This window comes from Vipera berus (genome assembly GCF_964194415.1).
Source record: "Vipera berus genome assembly, chromosome: 3".
NCBI classification, from domain to species: domain Eukaryota; kingdom Metazoa; phylum Chordata; class Lepidosauria; order Squamata; family Viperidae; genus Vipera; species Vipera berus.
The window spans coordinates 59,425,401-59,437,513 of NC_138204.1; the positions used below are offsets into that span (position 1 = coordinate 59,425,401).

General features: G+C 40.9%; 1 protein-coding gene across 1 annotated transcript in view; it reads left to right on the forward strand.

Annotated features, from left to right (window-relative positions):
- Positions 1-12,113, forward strand: part of LOC308665945 (vitamin D3 hydroxylase-associated protein-like) — a gene marked incomplete at its 3' end in the record, with an annotated part of 48,121 nt that overhangs the window by 12,260 nt on the left and 23,748 nt on the right. The window contains exons 4-6 of the mRNA XM_081324335.1: positions 2,132-2,272; positions 10,302-10,435; positions 11,382-11,588. Of these exons, the coding sequence (XP_081180461.1) occupies positions 2,132-2,272; positions 10,302-10,435; positions 11,382-11,588 (482 nt within the window). The remainder of the gene's footprint in view (positions 1-2,131; positions 2,273-10,301; positions 10,436-11,381; positions 11,589-12,113) is intronic.

Consider the following 12,113-nt stretch of genomic DNA (forward strand, 5'->3'; position numbering starts at 1 on the left):
GGCTGGCTCAGGAATTCTGGGAGTTGAAGTCGACGAGTCATAAAAGAGCCAAGGTTGCCTACCCCTGGTCTAAGCCTCTGCTTCCTCTCCAAAACATTATTATTATTATTATTATTATTATTATTATTATTATTATTATTATTATTATTATTATTATTATTATTATTATTATTATTATTATTATCTAAAGGTAAAAGGTAAAGGTTCAGGGCGGCCGGGCGATTATCTGCGGATGCGATGAGGGTAGCGAAGTGATTAGACCTCGCCACCCTTATCGCCGCGAGATAAAACCTAATACAGGTTCTTAGTCGCAATCGGTCGGATTCAGACTGGCTGGATCTCCAACAGCTCTCTAGGCCCCATCTCTGATGCTTCATCTCCCGGAGCTCCACGGAAAACCATGGAGCCTGCTGGGATCTGCACCGGGTCAGGGGCCGCAAGGGTACAACTCGGTCAAGTGCCTCCGTGGCTGCCCTTTCCCAGGCTTCCACTAAGGCATCCGCCGAGCTGTGAGCAAAGGAGGCAGGTGGGGACCCCAGCGCTGCCTGGAACCTCTCAGGGTCCATTAAGCGCCTGGGGTGGAACCATCTAGTTGGGTCAACACGCCCACGGCGTGGAATGGCAAAACGGAAGACCAGCCGCAGGAGATGATGATCGGTCCATGACAGGGGTGTAACAATTGGGAAACCCCCACCAAGATCATCTAACCACCATCCAGATAGAAAAACCAAATCAAGGGTGTGGCCCCCTACATGAGTCGGTCCATGAATTACTTGAGTCAGGTCCATGGCCGTCATGGAAGCCATGAACTCCCGAACTAACTCAGATGATCCTCCCAGGGATGGTAGATTGAAGTCACCCAAAACCATAAGTTTGGGGAACTCAATCACCAGCCCCGAGAGGATATCGAGAAGCTCAGGCAGGGCTGCTGCTGCGCAATTAGGTGAAAGGTACACCAGCAGCAAGCCCAACTGCGCCCTAGGACCACATCTCAGGAGGAGAGACTCACACCCGACTATCTGGAGAACGGTGGCCTCCTGCAGACACAAGGTCTCCCTCATAACTACCGCCACTCCCCCGCCCCTACCCTGAGCCCGAGGCCGGTGCAGCACCTGGAAACCTGGTGGGCAAAGATCAACCAGAGGAATACCCCCCTCTGGGCCCAACCAGGTCTCTGTGATGCAAGCCAGGTCCGCCTGCTCACCCTCAACCAGATCCCGGATGAGAGGAGCCTTGTTGACAACGGACCTGGCATTCAAGTACACCAGCCGGAGCTCAGGTGACTGCACATCCTTGCTCCTGGAACCTCGGGGCGAAAACAGAGGGTCAGAGCGCCTCACCGCTTGGAGATAGCGGAGACGCACTCCCAAATGTTGATACGGCCCTCTGTTCGTATACCTGCTGCCATTCCCTAACGTCGTGGGAATAGGTAATCCCACGACCCGCTCCAGAGCTCCAGAGGCAACCGACCCCCGCTAATGGCAGTGGGTTAATCCTATTATGTACTAAAGGTCATATCCTGCTTCCCTGGGCCTGTGGCTGATGGCTATGTGCTGTGTTGGATTTTTTGGGGTGAAGGGTTGTTGATTCTAGGGATCTTTGTTTTTTTAATCCCATCAGCTCCAGCTTCCTGACTCCAACCTTCCTGAATGTATTATGATATCTGCATTTCTACAGAACTGGTTTCTGCTTGGGGGAGGGAGACTTGGGGCTATTAAGAAAAACTGGGCATGCTTTTCTGTCTTTTTAAGATTCTTTGAGGAAATATTCTGCCTTTTTAATATTTCCTTCTCTGGGGGGGGGGACTGACTTCCCACAAACCTAAAATAAAATATATGCCAGCTGTTTTCATGCCACCATTTTCTACAGTTCACAGCCCAAATAAAGTAGCTCAGGTTTTGAGGTCTGTCAAAAAACAAAACCAGGATTATGAAGGTGAGTTACATGTATTGTGCAGTTTGCCAACTGTATGTTGCCCAGTCCTTATTTAATTTGCATGCCTTGTACCAAAGTATAGCCAGGGGGAAAAAGGTCCATTTTCCATAGAATTCCTTTTCTGAACAGCTAAAAAAAAGTTCAGATTGGTTTTTGGATCACCTCCTTCTTCTGCTTTTCTTCTTTTTGCATCAAGGCTTTAGCAGTAACCCGGGAAATCAACTGCGTGACAGACTTTCTCCCAGAGTGTGAAGAACAGCTCCGAAAAATTAAAAAGAGAGAGAAAGGGTTACTCTATGGTGTCCCTGTCAGCATCAAGGAAAACATTGCTTGCAAGGTACTTTTGGAAATTATTCATCACCAAATGGGTGGGGGAGGGTGATGCTTCAGGAGTTTAAGTTCTATGCCTTCAGATGAGTTTGGCAAAGTTGGGCTGGGGAAAATTAGCAAATTAAGCCCACCCCTCAACATCTCAGCATACCTAGCTCCTTTTTCCATCTTGATGCATTCAGCACAAAAATTAGCAGGACTGGAAGAGAGCTGATGTAGTTCCCATCTTCAAAAAAGGGAAAAAAATAGATCCAGGAAACTACGGACCTATCAGCCTGACCTGAATACCTGGGAAGATTCTGGAAAAGATAATCAAACAACAAATCAACGAACACCTTGATGCAAACAAAGTCATCACTAAAAGTCAACATGGGTTTGTCAAAAACAGATCATGCCAGACAAATCTTATTACATTCTTTGACCAAGTGACAAAATTAGTGGACCAGAGGAATGCTGTAGATATAGTTTACTTGGACTTCAGTAAGGCATTTGATAAAGTAGATCACAACCTACTACTTGACAAGATAGAGAAATGTGGGTTAGATAGCATCACCACCAGATGGATTCGTAGCTGGCTGACACTCAGCGTGTGGTCCTCAATGGAACTGAATCTACATAGAAGGAAGTGTGTAGTGGGGTGCCCCAGGGCTCTGTTCTGGGCCCAGTAGTCTTCAACATCTTCATCAATTATTTGGATGAGGGGATAGATGGGGAACTCATCAAATTTGCAGACAACATCAAGCTGGCAGGAATAGCCAATACTCCAGAAGATAGGCTTAAAATATAGGAGGATCTGGACAGACTCGAACACTGGGCGCTATCTAACAAAATGAAATTCAATGGTGAAAAAAGTAAGGTTCTACATTTAGGCAGGAAAAATCAAATGCACAGGTATAGTATAGGTGGTACCTTGCTCAATAGTAGTAACTGTGAGAGGGATCTCGGAGTCCTAGTAGACAGTCACTTAAATATGAGCCAGCAGTGTGCTGCAGCTGCCAAAAAAGCCAACACAGTACTAGGCTGCATTAACAGAGGGATAGAATCAAGATCACGTGAAGTACTAATACCACTTTACAATGCCTTGGTAAGGCCACACCTGGAATACTGCATCCAGTTTTGGTCACCACAATGTAAAAAAGATGTTGAGACTCTAGAAAGGGTACAGAGAAGGGCAACAAAGATGATTGGGGGACTGTAGGCTAAAAAATATAGGGAACAGTTGCTGGAATTGGGTATGTGTAGTTTAACGAAGAGAAGGGTGAGGGGTGACATGATAGCAGTATTCCAATATCTCAGGGGCTGCCACAAAGAAGAGGGAGTCAAGTTATTCTCCAAAGCACCCGAAAGCAGAAGAAGAAGCAACGGATGGAAACTAGTGAAGGAGAGAAACAACCTAGAACTAAGCAGAAACTTCCTGACAGTTAGAACAAGAAGAGATTGGACAGCCATTTATCTGAAATGGTATAGTGTTTCCTGCCTGAGCAGGGGGTTGGACTAGATGACCTCCAAGGTCCCTTCCAACATTATGATTATGATTATGATTATGATTATGATTATGATTATGATTATGATTATGATTATGATTATGATTATGATTATGATTATGATCATCATCATCATCATCATCATCATCATCATCATCATCATCATCTTGTATTTGAAGTTGTACTCAAAGGTATCAGGATACATTCCTGTGATTGTTAAGAGTCCTCTTTCCCTGATCAGGTTTAGCTCAAGTCTAAGGACAAGATCCTAGGATAACTTTTGAGAAAAACTTCATTAAACTTAGTATACTATTTTGCAGGTGGAAAGCTATTTCATACTTCTTCATTAAGGATCATTCCAATTCAACTTAATTTATATGTTACCATCATATTAATAACCCCAGATCCTAACTCAACCAACTGACTATCCCTTCTTGTAACATGGGCATCTTCCCTGGATAATTTATCTCATAGTGTCAGACCCAAACCCAAAGAAGAAACAGTGAGATCTAATCAAATCCATTTGGTATTAGGTATATTTGCTTATACCCAATACGCAGAATCTTGCCAGACTAAAGCTATAACTTTCTAACCTAACAGATATACCCTGTAGGGTGTGGCTACACCAAACCTTTTCCTTCCTCCCATATCTAGTTTAGGACAGCACAGTCTCTTGTCTTGGGCTCCTTTCTGGAATGCATTGCCTCTTCCCTGAGAAGCTGCAGTGCTACTGCCAACATTTCCCCAACTCTTTATTTAGCTGCACATTCCAGCACATGCAGAGTCATAAATGGCTTTCTTGCAGGAAAATCCCATGCTTTCCTCATTCTATTTTTTCCTAAGCATATACAAAGTTGCTAATTAAGCAGAAGTAAACATGCCACTCACTATTGTATTATTACATTTCAACATCTGTTTGCCCAGACCATTCAGGTAATTAGCACTGTTGTTATTTATTATCTCATAACCTACCCTTAATACAATAATCTATCAGCACTTGTCTTCCATCCTAACTTTCTGTTTTTCCAGTGCTAAGGAACATTAACTGACTTCTTGAATCTGGCCACTTTAGATGGGCGGGACTACAATTCCCATAACCCTTGACAATAGATATGCTATGCACTTCTGAAAGGAGTAGAAGATTGGAGGAGACGTCTTTAGTGGGCACATTACTGCAAAATTAAACTGCACAAAGTTTAGGTTAGTTGAGCTTCTGAGATTTATTTGTTAAGAGCAAGGCTTTGTATGATCTCTAGCTCATTTAAAAATGCATTTAGAAGTACCCGCTCATACTGGGAGTGTCAGATAATATACAACTGAATGTAAGTTAAACATTCACAGAATTTGCTAGTAGCTACTATCTCAGATTAGAAAATATAATATTTATTATATGACCTTTGTGCCTTTTGGAATTAGGGCCATTTTGCTGATTATATCAGCATTCACATTTGAAATCCTGAAATGATCCTGCAAACAGTCTTGAGAGACTACGTGTTTCTAATTTAATTTTTTGAGATGTTAGAACGTAAGGCCTGATTTCATAGGAAGAACACATATTTTATCACAAATGAACTGATGAAAGGTATTAGTTGGATAAATCAGAGATAGATAAAAGTTGGGAAAAGAAATCAAAAGAGATAAAGTCCCGACTTCCGGATGGCAAGGCGTCGCCGGAGGCAGCCATTCTTCGGCTGTCAGCCTCGCGGCTCCGTAGAGCCACCGAAAACAGCACTGATCAGCTGTTTTGGTGGCTCGAAAGCCCCCTCCTTGGGAGAAGAGGAGGGGGTGAATGCCCAGGTAGGGGTAGAGCTCTCCGGGGCCACCAGAACTTAAAGTTTTGGCAGCTGAAGGATTGAGCCCCCCCCCGAAGCCTGGGCATGCTCCGGACTGCGAGGCGCCTCTGCTCCAGGTTTTTTTTTTGGAGCAGAACAGGGTGTTCGCAACCATCCCTGCTAGCAAGGAAGAATTTTTGAGAACGAAGACGCAGGCAGAGCGATGCAGGAGATTTTGGTGAAGATGGTGTTTTGATCTTTAACTCAATGGACTTTGCTGAGCTCGTAAGTGGAAGTGCGTAGTTAACAATATCTTCTAAAGTTCCTGCTCTGGTGCAGCAGTCTTCGTTGAAAACTTTATTGTCCCCTGCACCCGTATCTGCATCAGCTCTTACAGTAAAAGATTTGCAGAAGGTGCTGCAAGAGACTATGGAAAAGCAAATGCAACAATTTGCGGAGATAATGGACAAAAAGTTGGAGGAGAAGTTAACAGAAAAATTAGCTAAGGTTATGGATGAAAAGATTACAGAGAAATTAACAGAACTGAGAGCAGACATTTTATCAGCATTGCAAGGCATGGCTAAATGTATTGAGAATTTGGACGAAAGAGTGGAAGATCTCAGCCAAAATGATATTAGACTGGAAGCAAAAATGACAGAAACTGAAAATGTGGTAGAGAAAATTGATTATGATTTGATCTCGACACAGTATTATCAGATGGAGTTTGCTTTAAGGATTAGAGGCCTAAAAGAAAATTCTAAGGAAAATTTGAAGAAAATGGTTTCTGAGGTTTTGGAAGGGGTGCTGAGACGACCAGCAGATGAAATAATGGAAGATATAGATAAAAATTTTCATGTTAACTCTTGGATTGCAAGACAAAGGAAATTGCCCAGAGATGTGGTGGTTTATTTTACAAAGAGAATGATTAGAAATGAAGTTATCCAGGCCTCCTACAATATTGATTTTGTAATTGCTGAGCAAAAAGTTCTGATTTTAAAAGAGATCCCTTCAAGAATTTTAAGAAAAAGGAAGGAATTTGCTTTTTTGACACAAGAATTGAGACGACGTGATATCAAGTTTAGATGGCAGATACCAGTGGGTATGGTGGTGACCTATGAAGGTACGAGGCATTGTTTTACTACGGTGACTCAGGCACGCGATTTCTACAGTAATGTTTTAAAAGCAGCCCCCATACCATTTTTGGAATCTACAAAGAAAAAAGGTGAGAGAGAGTCTCACCGATACAGAGAGAATCTACAAGATGCTGAAGGAATAATACAGACAGATGATAAAGTTACAGGAGTGGATCAAATTTCAGTATCACTGGAGGAGGCCAGAAATTGGAAGAGGCGTGCTGCTTCTAGACGAATGAACCAAGCCTGAAGATTTAGTTGCATAACTGCAGGAGATAATATTGTAATAAGGATTATGGGAATTGAAATTGTTAGAAGGGCTAAATATTTGGGGATATACTTTTCACCCTTATAAAATAACTATGTAATATTTTATGTTGCTTTAGTTTTAAGATGATTATGAAAATTTAATTGGGAAGATTTGTAGTAGTGCTTACTGATATTTTGTAGGTTATGATTTGCTATTTGGTTGGTATGTATATTTACGGTGTGATAAGAAGGTGGATATTGTGTTCCAGGTATATACTTTGTGATATGTTCTGGTGCAACTTTGGGAAAAATTATAGATGAAAGTTAACTTGTAATATCTCTATGGGTAATAATGAAACAGGTAATAGAAAATATAAGAATGATGTGATTATATAAAAAATTTTAAGTTTGGAAAGTAATGTATAGTATTTCAAGTTGTATAATATATTAGGAGAAGGAAAGGTTGTATAAACTTGGTTTTAGTATGGAAATTTAAAGCCTAGTTGGAAAGAAGAATAGTTTTTAATAATTGATATAAAATTCTTTTATCTGTGATTGTTCTTATTGGGTATTATTGATATTATTGTGGTGGATATTAAATGGATGTTGAATTTAACTATGGTAGTAAGATTTCTAGTAAAAAGGTAAAATTACCGACTACAGAAGAATGGACTGTAAAGTTTTTCCCCCGAGGATATGGTAAAGATTTTAGTGCACCTGAAAGACTATTTGCAACAGAGAGATACTACAGAGCAAATATGGGACTAAAAAGTATTATTTTGCATTTGAATAATTATTGATATGATATATATACGTTTGGAGTTTATCTATATGAGTTAAAGTGCGATAGTTTAAATAGTTTAGGATTGTTTGCATAAGTTAGATTATGATTGTTTGTATTTTTTATACCCTGTACTCAGCTCTGGGAAGTCGGGGGGGGGGGAAGGGAGGGAGGGGTTGGGGAGGGTTGGGGAGTGGGAAGAGGGTGGGAGGGGAGGGGGTAGGGAGGGGTTTTGTTTTGCTAAAGATAAAATGTATTGTAAAACTTTTCAATAATAAAAAAAAGAGATAAAGTCCCAAGGACCTTTCAGGTTCTCTGTACTTGGAGTCTGTAATAGCTGCTTGTGGCACATGCTTAAGCCCGGAGCTTTCTTTAACACTTATCAATTTTTTATCCTTAGTTTTGAGAGCTAGAAACTTCAGTGTTTTTTTTTAACATTCTACTCTAACTTGCCATGCTTCTCTGTCTTTATGGGAGAAAACATTGTCTGCAGTCTTGAAGGAAGATCTGGTTTGTTCCCGTCCTTAAGATACATTCCTTGGATTCAGGCATCCTTAACAGTTATTGCCCTGTCTCCAATCTCCCCTTGTGGGAAAAAAACGTTGAGAAGATGATTGGAAATCACCTACAAAATGTCCTAGAGCTAAGGAGAAACTTCCTGACAGTTAGAACAATTAACCAGTGGAACAACCTGCCTCCAGAAGCTGTGAATGCTCCAACACTGGAAGTTTTTAAGAGGAGACTGGCCAGCCATTTGCCTGAAATGGTATAGGGTTTCCTGCCTGAGCAGGGGGTTGGACTACATGACCTCCAAGGTCCCTTCCAACTTTTTCTTCTTCTTCTTCTTCTTCTTCTTCTTCTTCTTCTTCTTCTTCTTCTTCTTCTTCTTCTTCTTCTTCTTCTTCTTCTTCTTCTTCTTCTTCTTCTTCTTCTTCTTCTTCTTCTTCTTCTTCTTCTTCTTATTCTTATTATTATTATTATTATTATTATTATTATTATTATTATTATTATTATTATTATTAAATGTGCTTGCAGAAGTCTTATTGTTGTGTACTGGGTTTGTTGCGCAGGAATAAAGACGAGGTGAGTGAGTTCAGCAAAGATCATGGTTTATTGAACTAGAGAACAGGGCTGCAGATGCAGCAATTTATACCCTGGCCCCTAGGCGGTGGCCAATAGGTTTGAAGCAACCTATTGCCGCCTAGGGGCAACTAATGGCAGCACTGGAGATGGGTTGTCTGAGATGCTGGGAGCCGTTAGCTAGCTCCCTGCTCCAGCAGCCTACCAGCCGTTACCACGTGGTGTTAACAAGCAAGCCCAATATATTACACTTATGATCTGCAAAGATTGTCTGATGCAATGTTTCTCAGCTTTGGCAACGTGAAGGTGTGTGGAGTTCAACTCCCAGGTACCCCAGCCAGCAAGGCTGACTGTGAAATTCTGGGAGTTGAAGTGCACATAGCTTCAAGTTGTCAAGGTTGAGAAACACTGGTCTGATCAGTATTCCTGATTCCACAAGCCTTGTAAAACATACATTTGGACCAAATACACCTTAAAAATCTACTGTAGATTTTCATGCTGAAAATCAGAACTTTTAGTGGACTGCCAGAGGTCCTGGGAGAGGTGTGTGTGGGGGGGGGGAAATAGTACGTTGGTGAGCCTGTCAGTTTTGTTTGCAGTCCACTCACCAGGTTCTGATTTCCATCCCTCAGATTGATTCCATAATAATAACCTCCTTGGTTACAATTATATATCAAGGCCCTCAGCCACTTTTGCTCTTGTCTTTTAATGGGGAGACATTACTGTTGAGGAAGCATCTCCTTGGTGGAATCTCCTGGCTTCATTTCCCTTCTCAGCAAGTGTCACCTGCTGGTAGGAGAATAACACACAATTGGTAGAACCTGCTACCTTTCCTAGTTAAATTGATTTTCTGTGTAGCACAGGACCAGCGCTCTTTCAAAAGGCACTAAATCCATGTCTAAAAGATGGTCTTTTTCATGAAAAGCCCCATGGGAACTCCATACTCCTGACCAGGTTAACTTCCTAATGGTCAACAAAGCAGATAATATCCATAGCAAAAAAAAATACATTGGAAAGAGACAGAAAAAAACCCCTGGAACAGCTAAAGATGTCTTTAAGCTGCTTTGGATCTGAACAGAAGATACTACAGGTGGTCTTCGACTTACAACAGTTCATTTAGTGACCATCTGAAGTTACAATAGCACTAGAGAAAGTAACTTATGACGGATTTTTTCACACTTATGACTGTTGCAGCATCCCTTATATCATGAGAATATAGCAGGGGAACAAAAATGGTTTTTATGGTACATTCATGCTGTGCTTAGAGGAAAGGAAGAATGCTAGAGCTACCATATCTAGGTTCCAAAAATCCAGAAGATAGCTAGATCATATAAACAAAAAACATAAATTTACTGTTTACTGTTTACTGATTTACTGTTTCCATCAAGAGGTCATCCAGCCCAGGTATGGTAGACTTTTATCAAAGTGATATTTGATAGCATTTCCTATTGATTTGGAATATGTTGTTCTTCACATTTTCTCGCTCCGCTTTTTCATTCTAAACCTCCTCATTTGTTTTGTTTCTCATTTTTTTAAGGGATACCCCAATTCACTTGGCTTGGTGAAATTTCTGGACTATCCTGAGCATGATGACTCTGTAATAGTCAAAGTTCTCAAGAAACAAGGGGCAATTCCATTTGTAAAGACCAACACATCACAAGCCATATTAAAGTAAGCATTTGCTCACTTTGGAGGGCAGGCGTAGTTCTTAAAAGCAACAACGGATTTTAATCTGTTAAAACAGGCTCATCATTTTGGTGGTCCTTCCATCACTTTAATAATATCCTATAATCAAATTTAAAAAGTAGCCTTTTCTGAACAGCATATTTTTTTTTTGCCAGGGGAAAAAATGATTGCTAGATTTTAGCTATATTCCATTGGGTATCCTTAAAACAGTTTTTATCTTCCTGAAGAAGGAGAAACAATGATTTAATTCATTTTTCTCTGATCTGGCACCCTCCACCATGTATTAAATAGTAGCTCTCAGAATATTCACCCAGCATGAAAGTATGTGAAGAGGAGACTGCTTTTCATGAGTGATATGACAGCAAAATCAGCATCCCAAACCCCATATAGACTGGACTGCTTCTTTAAATTATCATTTGTAATGTCTAGCTCAATCTGTATGGCTGTTTTCCACTATAGTGGTAAAAGTTTTGTTAATCAATGAAATTGGTCACTTAATTATCAGAAAGCCCTGGATTTCGCTCTAGATATGTATGGCTCAGCTGCTAGAAAAGCCTTCCTCAACTTGATATTGAGTATGACAAATCCGCACCTAGCATAGGCAATAGAAATTTGCATTTGAATATTTTTGTTATATCTTATGCATGTGTGTTTCAGAACAAAAGCCGGATTCCTGGGGCACTTTATATTGTAAAAAGTTAGAACGAGGGAAGCAAAGGACAAAGAGAGATGCATTCAAAGAAATAAAAAATCATATCAGACAAAACCAAATCTTACAGATGTTTAGTTCCATTCTACCCTAAGGCCTAGTAAAATGGCTATGTCTTTAGCGCCTTCCACAAGAATTGCTTGTCTTAGCTCCACCGTAAGCAAAACCAATTCCTTCTGCATGCCTTAGATGTGCTTATGGGTCCTTTCCCCTCCTACGCAGTATTGACTGTGGCAATACAGTCTTTGGGCAAACTTTGAACCCTTCCAACCACAAGAAAAGCTCTGGAGGCTCCAGTGGAGGGGAAGCAGCGCTTATTGGAGGAGGAGGATCCATGCTTGGCATTGGGACAGATGTGGCTGCAAGTATTCGGGTGCCATGTGGCTTTTGTGGGATCTGTGGATTCAAACCAACTGGCTATAGGGTGAGGTAAGTTTTATTTTATTTTTTATTTGTTGGATTATTTTTTATAAATAACTCAAGGAGAGGTACATAGATAATACTCTTTTCTCCTCCTGTTTTCCCCACAACAACAACCCTGTGAGATGGGTCAGGCTGAGAGAGAGAGAGAGAGAGAGAGAGAAAACGCCAGCTTTTATGGCTAAGGTGACTCTAGAACTCACAGTTTCCTGGTTTCTAGCCTGGTGTCTTACCCACTAGGCCAAACTGGTGTCTTCACAACTTTCACAAGCAATTAATAATATATCAGGTACTGTCAGCCAAGTCAAGGGTGAATGGTATGCCAATAAACAATACATGTTCAAAATAAGTTCTCTGTTGTGACTTTCATTTCAGAAATGAAACTAGAGACTAGCAATCTAGATTATAAATACAATGCTCACTAGATAGGAAAGTCAGGCATTTGTTAGGAATTAAGAGTTGCTAAAGGAAGGATGGGGTCACGTTTCTTCAGGTAAACTGGTCATGAATCTAATGATGAGTAGGCTAAAACAA